Raw genomic sequence first — 12,275 nt, 5'->3', positions numbered from 1 at the left:
TGGTTGTTTGTCAGGTTGGAGGCCAGTGACTAGTGGGGTGCCACAGGGATCTGTGTTGGGTCCACTGTTGTTTGTCATGTACATCAATGATCTGGATGATGGTGTGGTAAATTGGATTAGTAAGTATGCAGATGATACTAAGATAGGTGGGGTTGTGGATAATGAAGTAGATTTTCAAAGTCTACAGAGAGATTTATGCCAGTGGGAAGAGTGGGCTGAAAGATGGCAGATGGAGTTTAATGCTGATAAGTGTGAGGTGCTACATCTTGGCAGGACAAATCAAAATAGGACGTACATGGTAAATGGATGGGAATTGAAGAATGCAGGTGAACAGAGGGATCTGGGAATAACTGTGCACAGTTCCCTGAAAGTGGAATCTCATGTAGATAGGGTGGTAAAGAAAGCTTTTGGTGTGCTGGCCTTTATAAATCAGAGTATTGAGTATAGAAGTTGGGATGTAATGTTAAAATTGTACAAGGCATTGGTGAGGCCAATTTTGGAGTATGGTGTACAATTTTGGTCGCCTAATTATAGGAAGGATGTCAACAAAATAGAGAGAGTACAGAGGAGATTTACTACAATGTTGCCTGGGTTTCAGCAACTAAGTTACAGAGAAAGGTTGAACAAGTTAGGGCTTTATTCTTTGGAGTGCAGAAGGTTAAGGGGAGACTTGATAGAGGTCTTTAAAATGATGAGAGGGATCGACAGAGTTGACGTGGATAAGCTTTTCCCACTGAGAGTAGGGAAGATTCAAACAAGGGGACATGACTTGAGAATTAAGGGACAGAAGTTGAGGGGTAACATGAGGGGGAACTTCTTTACTCGGAGAGTGGTGGCTGTGTGGAATGAGCTTCCAGTGAAGGTGGTGGAGGCAGGTTCGTTTTTATCATTTAAAAATAAATTGGATAGTTATATGGACGGGAAAGGAATGGAGGGTTATGGTCTGAACGCAGGTGTATGGGACTAGGGGAGAATACGTGTTCGGCACGGACTAGAAGGGTCGAGATGGCCTGTTTCCGTGCTGTAATTGTTATATGGTTATTATATGGTTATAATATAGGCCACCACTGTGGTATTGTCAATTTGTAGGCAGATATGCAAATGGTGCATAGCTGAACAGTAAGCTTTTAGCCCATAAAACACACCCAACATTTCCAAATAATTTATACCCAGTGTCTGTAGTAGTGATGATTCTTGTACGTTCCATCTACCATCCGTACTAGATATAGTGTTAGTTGTTCCCCAACCTTGAGCACTAGCATCCGTTTGGATCGTGATTGTTGGATTATTGATAATGATGGGGCTGGAACTATGCCAAATGTTCACTTTCCACCTTTGTAATTCTGATATTGCTTTAGCTGGTGATTTCATGGGTCGATCAAAATGACCTGCATGTTATTTTAGCGCTTGCACCTTTGCTCTTTGTAAGTTTTGGTAATGCAAAGGTCCAAGCTGGGTAGCTGGAAATGCTGCTACTAATTTCTCAATTGCTCTTGCCACCTGTCAAATAGTTGGTTGATTGGTAACCATTAATTTGTTGCAGGTTTGTGCCAATTCTGCTGCTTTTTCTTTTGGCAACGTTACAGACATATGGACTGAGATAAATGTGAATCCCAGATAGTCCATAGTTGTGGATGGCGTCAACTTGGATTTATCTGGATGTATGACAAACCCCAGAGTTTCAAACAAATGTTTGGTAGCTAATACTGCTGATTTAGCTAATTCCAGGGTTTTGCCCACTATCAAAATATCATCAAGATATGCCATGACAATATGTTTTTGTTTTCTTAGTATTGCCAAGGCCGGTTTTAATATCTTGGTAAATAGTCTTGGGGCTGATGTTAGGTCATTGGCAATGCTTTATACTGCCATGTTGCCCCATCCAGTTAAGCTTTAGGTATCTATGATGTTCCTTATGAATGGGTATTGAATAGTATGCATCCTTTAGATCGATGCATGCCATGAAGTATCCTGTGGAAATCAATTGTTTGGCAGTAACAAATGTTTCCATTTTGAAATGTATATACTTGACAAAAGTATTCAATGTCGTTAAGTCAATGATGATGCGACATCCACCATCTCTTTTGGTTTTTGTAAAGATATTTGATACAAATTCCAAAGGGTCATGTTCCGATTTCTCTATGACTCCTTTTGTATGTTGTCTCACCAGTTCTGCCTGTCCCTCGCATTTTTCTTTTTATGAGAGGGTAAACTCCCTGTGGGGTGCATGCTGAACTGGCGGCATACTTTTTTGAACAAATTCAATTTTGTATCCCTAAATACTTTGTAGTATATAATTATCGAGAGTGATAGCCCTCCATGCTTCTGAAAACAGGTGTAAAACTTCCCCTAGTTAGTAAAGGCCCTGCACTTTTTATGTTCTGGAAGGAACCAGACCCACCTACCTCCATTGTTACCAGTAGAATATTCATTTCTTGGGTTTCCGGATCTTCATCGGTCGAGGTGTTGCTGTGTGGGGTTGGTGCATCTTCCATGGGATCCGCTCTGGGCCCTGTCCTAAAATAGACCTCCGGGGATGATATGTGGGCCCCATGCATTCACTAGCACCATAATGTTGACGCCTGCTGGTGGATGCGTAGCGGTGCTGCCATCTGAGTTGCGTGGCCTTGCTCGTTCCGGGGCCTGCCCTCATGAGTCCAAGTGTTTTAGACTCCTCGTCCAGATCTTTTACCTGCAAGAAAACAAAAGAGCTCATTGTCGACTTCAGGAGGCACAGCACCGACTTAGCCCCCCTATACATCAACGGCGAGTGTGTGGAGAGGGTCTACATCTTCCGGTTTCTCGGCGTCCTCATCTCCGCTGACATCTCCTGGACAGACAACATCATAGTAATAATTCAATTTGCCCATGGCTTCCTAAAACCATATAACCATATAACAATTACAGCACGGAAACAGGCCATCTCGGCCCTACAAGTCCGTGCCGACACAACTTTTTTTCCTTAGTCCCACCTGCCTGCATTCATACCATAACCCTCCATTCCCTTCTCATCCATATGCCTATCCAATTTATTTTTAAATGATATCAATGAACCTGCCTCCACCACTTCCACTGGAAGCTCATTCCACACCGCTACCACTCTCTGAGTAAAGAAGTTCCCCTTCATGTTACCCCTAAACTTCTGTCCCTTAATTCTGAAGTCATGTCCTCTTGTTTGAATCTTCCCTATTCTCAAAGGGAAAAGCTGATCCACATCAACTCTGTCTATCCCTCTCATCATTTTAAAGACCTCTATCAAGTCCCCCCCTTAACCTTCTGCGCTCCAGAGAATAAAGACCTAACTTATTCAACCTTTCTCTGTAACTTAGTTGTTGAAACCCAGGCAACATTCTAGTAACTCTCCTCTGTACTCTCTCTATTTTGTTGACATCCTTCCTATAATTGGGCAACCAAAATTGTACACCATACTCCAGATTTGGTCTCACCAATGCCTTGTACAATTTTAACATTACATCCCAGCTTCTATACTCAATGCTCTGATTTATAAAGGCTAGCATACCAAAAGCTTTCTTTACCACCCTATCTATATGAGATTCCACCTTCAAGGAACTATGCACGGTTATTCCCAGATCCCTCTGTTCAACTGTAGCACCTCACAATTATCAGCATTAAACTTCATCTGTCATCTTTCAGCCCATTTTTCCAAATGGCCTAAATCACTCTGTAGACTTTGGAAATCCTCTTCATTATCCACAACACCCCCTATCTTGGTATCATCTGCATACTTACTAATCCAATTTACCACGCCTTCATCCACATCATTGATGTACATGACAAACAACAAAGGACCCAACACAGATCCCTGAGGCACCCCACTAGTCACCTGCCTCCAACCCGATAAACAGCCATCCACCATTACCCTCTGGCTTCTCCCATTCAGCCACTGTTGAATCCATCTTGCTATTCCTGCATTTATACCCAACAGTTGAACCTTCTTAACCAACCTTCCATGAGGAACCTTGTCAAAGCCCCTTACTAAAGTCCATGTAGACAACATCCACTGCTTTACCCTCGTCAATTTCCCTAGTAACCTCTTCAAAAAATTCAAGAAGATTAGTCAAACATGACCATCCTGGCACAAATCCATGGTGACTGTTCCTAATCAGACCCGGTTTATCCAGATGCTTATATATATTATCTCTAAGTATCTTTTCCATTAATTTGCCCACCACTGAAGTCAAACTAACAGGTCTATAATTGCTAGGTTTACTCTTAGAACCCTTTTTAAACAATGGAACAACATGCACAGTACGCCAATCCTCGGGGACTATTCCCGTTTCTAAAGACATTTGAAATATTTCTGTCATAGACCCGGCTATTTCTACACTAACTTCCCTCAATGTCCTAGGGAATATCCTGTCAGGACCTGGAGACTTATCCACTTTTATATTTTTCAAAAGTGTCAGTACTTCTTTTACTTTAAACCTCATAGTATCCATAGCTACTCTACTAGTTTCCCTTACCTCACATAATTTAATATCCTTCTCTCTGGTGAATACCGAAGAAAAAACATTGTTCAATATCTCCCCCATCTCTTTTGGCTCTGCAGATAGCTGTCCACTCTGTCTCTCCAATGGACCAATTTTATCCCTCGTTATCCTTTTGCTATTAATATAGCTGTTGAAACACTTTGGATTTACTTTCACCTTACTTGCCAAAGCAACCTCATATCTTCTTTGAGCTTTTCTAATTTCTTTCTTAAGATTCTTTTTACATTCCTTATACTCCTCAAGCACCTTTTTACATTCCTTATACTCCTCAAGCACCTGCCTATAATTATTGTAGATCTCCCTCTTTTTCCGAACAAGATGTCCAATTTCCCTTGAAAACCATGGCTCTTTCCAATTTTTACTGTTTCCTTTCAACCGAACAGGAACATAAAGATTCTGTACTCTTAAAATTTCCCCTTTAAATGTCCTCCATTTCTCTTCTACATCTTTCCCATAAAACAAAATGTCCCAGTTCACTCCTTTTAAATCATCTCGCATCTCATCAAAGTTAGCCTTTCTCCAATCAAAAATCTCAACCCTAGGCCCAGTTCTGACCTTCTCCATAATTATATTGAAACTAATGGTATTGTGATCACTGGACCCAAAGTGCTCCCCAACGCATACCTCCGCCACCTGTCCCGTCTCATTTCGTAACAGGAGGTCCAGCACTGCCCCTCCTCTAGTAGGTACCTCTATGTATTGCTGCAAAAAACTATCCTGCACACATTTTACAAACTCCAAACCATCCAGCCCATTTACAGAATGTGTTTCCCAGTCTATGTGTGGAAAGTTGAAAACTCCCACAATCACTACCTTGTGCTTACTACTAATATCTGGTATCTCCTTACATATTTGCTCTTCCAATTCTGGTTCCCCATTCGGCGGTCTATAATACACCCCTATAAGTGTTGCTACACCTTTCCCACTTCTCAGTTCCACCCAAATAGCCTCCCTAGATGAGCCCTCCAATCTATCCTGCCAAAGCACTGCTGTAATATCTTCCCTGACTAGCAATGCAACCCCTACACCTCTTGCCCCTCCAATTCTATCACACCTGAAGCAACGAAATCCTGGAATATTTAGTTTCCAATCACAACCCTCCTGCAACCATGTTTCACTGATCGCCACAACATCATACTTCCAGGTGTCTATCCAGACTCTAAGCTCATCCACCTTTCTTACAATGCTCCTAGCATTAAAATATGCACATTTACTCTCTTATTCGCTGTTTATTTCCTTTTGTTTCTTTCTCCTCTTGTGTCCGAGTGCTTCCCTTTTCTGCTTCCTGCCTCCCATTCTGTCTAGTAGCTTTCTCTATTTGAGTCCCTCGCCCCAACCATTCTAGTTTAAAGTCTCCCCAGTAGCCTTTGCAAATTTCCCCGCCAAGATATTGGTCCCCCTCGGGTTCAAGTGCAACCCATCCTTTCTGTACAAGTTCCACCTTCCCCAAAAGAAGTCCCAATGATCCAGAAACTTGAATCCCTGGCCTCTGCACCAGTCTTTCAGCCACACTTTTATCCTCCACCTCGCTCCATTCCTACTCTCACTGTCGCGTGGCACAGGCAGTAATCCTGACCTTTTTGGTCCTTTTCCTTAACTCTCCTCCCAACTCCCTAAATCCTCCCTTCAGGACCTCTTCCCTTTTTTTACCTATGTCATTGGTACCTATATGTACCACGATCTCAGGCTCCTCTCCCTCTGATTTCAGGATATCTTGGATGTGTCGAGACACGTCCGAGACCTTGGCACCAGGGAGGCAGACCACCATCCTGGTCTCCCGACTGCATCCACAGAATCGCCTATCCGACCCCCTAACAATAGAGTCCCCAATTACTATTGCCCTCTTCTTTTTTTCCCTACCTTTCGGAGCAACAGGGCCGGTCTCTGTGCTGGAGGCCCGTCCGCTGTCGCTACCCCCGGGTAGGCTGTCACCCCCATCCGTACTCAAACAGGAGTACTTATTTGCAAGGTGTACCGACATTGGAGTACTCACTCGTTCCTGCCTCTGCCCCTTGCCCTTCCTTAGCGTGACCCACATGTCTCTCTCCCGTGGTTTTGGAGTGACCACCTCCCTATAACTCCCCTCTATGACCTCCTCACTCTCCCTGATCAGACAGAGGTCATCGAGCTGCTGCTCCAGGATCCTAATACGGTCCCTTAGGAGCCCCATCTCGCTGCACCTGGTGCAGATGTGGACGTCTGGAGGGCCATCCGACACCATGACCTCCCACATCTGACATCCAGAACAGTACACTGCTCTGACTGTCATTCTCTCGCCTTACCCTGGATCCGATACAAGTATAATACAATAGAAACTGCTGGGAGAAATCAGCAGGTATCTGACCAAAATGTGACAATAAAAAATGGCATTCGTTCATTCTTTACCAAGTAGCAGGATTTGAGGTTGTGAGGTCGGAGTTTTGCACAACCCTGCAAATTTGGGATTGAGGGCAGGTCTTATGGCTTCTTTCCGCAGGTTGTTGATCTCGTACTGTGTGTTACACAGTAGAGCCAGGGTGCCTTGTTGGGTGTTGGTCATTTCGACACCATCCACGGAACGAGCGTATGATGTAATGGCTGACGTCAGGAGCTTCAGAATATTTTGGAGTTTTAGTTCTTGGCCCAACCCAATGTACACCCAGATTTGGTTGTTGACGGCCGGTACATTGAGCAAAATACAATTCTCCCGGGGCGTGTATTTACGCCTCATTGACTACCTGTTCATGAAGTGGGTTGAAGGACAGGTAGTCAATACTAGCCGCCAGTTTAAGCTGCAACGGCTGTCCCGCTCGCGGTGTTACCACTCCCAGCAGCTCTTCCTGGTCCTGCACCCCCAGCATACTGCGGTTGTCTTCAGCCAATGACCCCTCTTCTTGACCAGCCCAACCCTGGTCACCAACGCTCCCCTCTGCTGAGGGATATGCAATGGCCAGTGCAGGATATTGCACTGTTGTGGGTGTGCATGCACTCCCTTGGTGGGTTTGCCCCATCTCCCAGAGCAAGTCCCGCTGGAGCATTTGCTCCATCAACCGCTCCATGCGGGACAAAAGGTCACCTTTGCCGCTCTTGTGTGGCATGTGTCTTTCGTGCCGGACTCATCGGAGTCTACCGGCCGGACTGACTTCTGCTTTGACTTGCCTCCAACCCGCTGCAGTGGTTCGAGCTGAGCAACTTGCGCCGTTTGGCTCGGCTCTGCAGAAATTTGTCGGTGACTGTGGACCGCAGCGAGTGTGGTCCAGGTGCCGCCGGTCGCCCCCCCCCCATTGCTGGAACCCTCCTGGGCCATCACAGTCGGACGGGGTGTGACCTTCTTTGTTTTCCTGCCCTAGTCCATGTTCACTATAAAACAGAGCACAACAAGAGTTTCTCAAATACGAACTCAGAATAAGTTTTACTTACCTGGAGGTCCCGTTTTAAACTTTGTTGCGGGGGAGCTCGTTCCCCCGCCAGTCGCTGTTGCACTGCGTGAGACGCTATGTCGTGCATGCGTGCTCTTCACGTAGTCACTCGCGTTATTTCTCTGTAGCTGTAACATTATATTCTATGCTCTTTTTAAACTACTTGATGTACTTGCGTGTGGTATAATTTGCCTAGATAGCATGCAAAAAAAGTTTTTCACTGTATCTTGGTACACATGACAATAATAATAAACCAATACAAAAGTCTGAAGAAAGGTCCCAAACCAAAAAGTCACCTATCCACGTTCTCCAAAGATGCTGCCTGACACATTGAGTTAGTCCAGCTCTGGACAGCATCTGTTGTCTTCATTTTCTTTGTAATTGATTTGCTGTTGATAATGGTAGACGAATTAGCCCCCTGCATCTTTGGCTCTGCAGATCATAGGATAAGCCAGTTTGAGCCATGAAAGAACATGTTCTCAAGATGATAAACACCCAACATATTGGACACCTGTAAATGCAAACAGACATTTAGGAGACCAGGACGATGGATTTTCTGGTTGCAGGGGGAGGGGGGTCTGTCGGCACCTTCTGCGGCATGCAGCCCCCCCACCACCCCGACCCCCTCGCAGCCCTGAGCAGCAACAATCAAGGTCAGGGTTGAGCTGAGCAGAGCTGGGAGCATTGAGTAGACTCTCTCACTTACTCACCAAGCCAATAATGCTTACTCTCCCATTATAGCCTTTTCTGTGATCATCTCCCACACACTGTTTTTGTTCATTTCTCCCTTAGGAATTGTTAGGTTTGGAACAATTCTCAGGAACGGAACTTTGTCATGACCTCGGGATAGTTAGATATTTTTGCATTTGCTATTTTATGTCTAACACGATAAAAGTAGGAAATAGTTAGATTATCATATTTCCCTGGCTAGAATAATGTAGTCAAATATATATTCTTGACTCTTTCTCTTTTTGGATGTACCTGTGGTACCCATGTTGGGTATGGTTTGCCTGGATAACATGCAGAACAAGGTTTTTCACTGTATTTTGGCACACAGGGCAATAATAATTCATTGCCAATACAAATTGAAAACGTACTAGCCCAAATCTACTGGAGAGAAAAAAAATGGCATATAAAACAGAATAAATGGAAACATTTCAATAATTAATTATTGAGACTAGACGTCAAAACATAGGAAATAGAAGCAGTGGCAGGAGCAGTTCCACACATCTTAGTATAGATACAGCATGGAATAGGCCCTTTGGATCACTGAGTCCATGCTGACTATCAATTATCAATTCACACTGAGGAAGGATGTGCTGGCCCTGGAGAAGGTCCAGAGAAGGTTTACAAGAATGTTCTCAGGGATGAGTGGGTTGACATAGGATGAGCATTTAACAGCAATGGTCCTATATTTACTGGAGTTTAGAAGGATGAGCGGGAGCCTCATGAAACTTACCGAATAGTGAAGGCATGGATAGAGTCAATGTGGAGAGGATGTTTCCTCTAGTGGGAGAGTCTAGGACCAGAGGTCATAGCCTCAGAAGCTCTTTTCGGAAGGAGATGAGAGGAATTTCTTTAGTCGGAGGGTGGCGAACCTATGAAATTCTTTGCAACAGAAGGCTGTGAAGGCCAAGTCACTGGATATTTTTAAGGCAGAGATAGATAAATTCTTAATTAGTACGGGTCAGGCAATCTGGGGAGAAGGCAGGAGAACGGGGTTAGGATGGAGAGATAGATCAGCCATGAATGGTGGAGTAGACTTGATGGGCCGAATGGCCTAATTCTGCTCCTATCACTTATGTCACTGGTTCCACATTATTCCACGTTCGCTGGAGAAGCTGCCGAGCCGGCAGACCGCAGCCAATCACAGCACCCTGCGGACCACGGCCGACCATAAGACCTGGCAGACCGTGGCCTGTAGGGATAACCGCCAAGCCGGCCCATGTTCGGAGGGGCTGGCGAACAGCAGCTTGGATCCAAGAGAGCCTGGAAGTAGAGCCCGCTGAGCCGCCGCTGCTCATCCCCCGAAGACCAGAGACCAGGAGGATGGAGACGACGATGGATGTGACAGTGGAGGAGCAAGGCCGGTAGCAGATGAAAGGGAACCGGGGTCGGGCCTACTATACCCTCGATGTTGGCTGCGGTAAGCACCCCCGGGAACAAAGGAGAGGACGTTGGTTTGCGGTTCGACAAAAGAAGGCGATGGCTGAAGGCCCCGCATCAGCCTGGGGCTTGCCTGAATCGGGCACCGTTCATAACAACTGGAACGTGGATGTTACTTGGAAAACAGTGCCAAAACGTGATGCCTCTTGCCTGCGGGAGCTGTGGACATTTTCTGTATAATTGCTTATAGGGGATAGGGGAAGGCAACACTCTTCTGGACTGTGAGTAAGAAAAGAATTTCACTGTGCGTTTGCACTTCACACATGTGACAATAAAGCACCACCGAAACCTGCACATGAGGGGCAAATTAACCTACACATCTTTGGGATGTGGTAGGAATTTGGAGTACCCAGAGGAAATACATGCAGTTATAGGGAGAACGTGCAAACTCCATACAGACAGCACCCAAGGTCAGGATCCTACTAAGGCCTATGGCACTGTGAAACAGTGCTCTACCAGCTGTTTCACTCTGCCATTCAATAAATAGCTGATCTTTTACTTCATTGCTGCATTCCCGTGTGAACCGCACACCCTTGATACCCTCAACTTTCCAAACACCATTGGTCTCAATCTGGAACATATTAAGCCACTGAGGTCCCACCTCTCTCTTCAGTCAGGAATGTCAAAGTCCTTTTCTTACTCTGTCCTCTGGTTCTAGCCTTCCCAGCCAGAGGTCACATCATCACTGCTTCTACATGTAAAGCTCCTTGGATTTTGGTTAAAGCATATTATATGTTTCAATGAAATCACCTCCCATTCTCATAAGCTTCAGAGAAAATAGGCTAAGTCTGCTTAGTCTTTCCTCATAGGACGAACCCAACAAGCGTCTCAGTGACAACAGGGAACTGCAGATGTTGGTTTGCCAAAGAATGCCCATGGTAAAACGCTGGAGTAACTCAGCTGGTCAGGCAGCATGCCCGGAGATGTTTGAGTCAGGACCATTCTTCATACCTCAGGCTTGTCAGTGATTTGTGAAAAAGGGTATAACTTCTCTCCGTGATTTGTAAAGAAGAATATTAGTGGTTTCTCAACACCAATAATAGCCCTGTCCCACGGTGCAAGTTCATTCCAAGAGCTCTCCCGAGTTAAAAAAAACAAACTTGCGACAAGCATGGAGAATGAACGTCGCGTGTACGTCGGAATTCGGTGACGGCAAGTACACGGGAAGACTCGCTAACGGCAGGTAAGCACGGGAAGAATCGTGAAGATTTTTCAACATGATGAAAAATGTCCACGAGAGCCCCGAGTACCAACGAATGGCCATTACTGGCCATTGAGGGGGAACTTCTTTACGCAGAGAGTGGTGGCGGTGTGGAATGAGCTGCCAGTGGAAGTGGTGGAGGCAGGTTCATTGGTATCATTTAAAAATAAATTGGATAGGCATATGGATGAGAAGGGAATGGAGGGTTATGGTACGAGTGCAGGCAGGTGGGACTAAGGGGAAAAAAATTTGTTCGGCATGGACTTGTAGGGCCGAGATGGCCTGTTTCCGTGCTGTAATTGTTATATGGTATATGGTTACCCTAAATCTTCGAGTTCGAATCAGGGCAAACTTGGGAGAACTCTTGGAATGAACTCATACCGTGGGACCAGGGTTTAATTCTCATTTTAATTTTCCTGCATGAAACGTGATGATATGGAAGTTGAAGTTATGTGCACGAGTTGAGATTTTTCTTTAAAAAGATGCAAAGGACAAGTCTAGAACAAATACTCAAAAAAAAAAAACCAAATGGAATATTAGATATTTCTTAACCATCTCTGAGCTAATATTTGTATTGTGGACACATCCACATCTACAACTTTGAAAATTCTAATTACTCATTGGAGAAAAAATAATAGAGAAAATTGCCATGAGATTCAATAAAATGATAGAGTGGTCTTTACTATCATTGAAGATTGCAGTTTTATTCAAAATGATTAAAAAATAAATGTTATACATTCAAAGTATGAAAGCTATTTCAACTCCTAACATTTCTTCATTTCTGTTGCTAGTTGAGTTGTAATAGGCTACAAAAAAAAAGGTGATATGATACTGAAGGAGATTGAAGGTCACTGAGCTCAGAACCCAGCAGATCAAATACAAAGAGCAACTGTAAACCCCCAGTCACTGAAAGTCCACCAACTGCCGAGGGAACTGCAGTGAATATGGCAGCAACAGTGCAACCAATTACTGTAAGTATGAACATCAATGTTAATGGAA

General features: G+C 44.6%; 1 protein-coding gene across 1 annotated transcript in view; it reads left to right on the top strand.

Annotated features, from left to right (window-relative positions):
* The window catches only part of ugl (ureidoglycolate lyase), a 193,928-nt gene that overhangs the window by 90,401 nt on the left and 91,252 nt on the right, over positions 1–12,275 (top strand). Inside the window, exon 3 of the mRNA XM_055643525.1 lies at positions 12,068–12,247. Coding sequence (XP_055499500.1) covers positions 12,221–12,247 — 27 coding nt within the window. The 5' untranslated portion in view covers positions 12,068–12,220. The remainder of the gene's footprint in view (positions 1–12,067; positions 12,248–12,275) is intronic.

Source organism: Leucoraja erinacea, chromosome 1 (assembly GCF_028641065.1).
Source record: "Leucoraja erinacea ecotype New England chromosome 1, Leri_hhj_1, whole genome shotgun sequence".
NCBI lineage: Eukaryota > Metazoa > Chordata > Chondrichthyes > Rajiformes > Rajidae > Leucoraja > Leucoraja erinaceus.
Note: the sequence above shows the minus strand (reverse complement) of the source record. Positions and strands in the feature narration are given on the sequence as shown.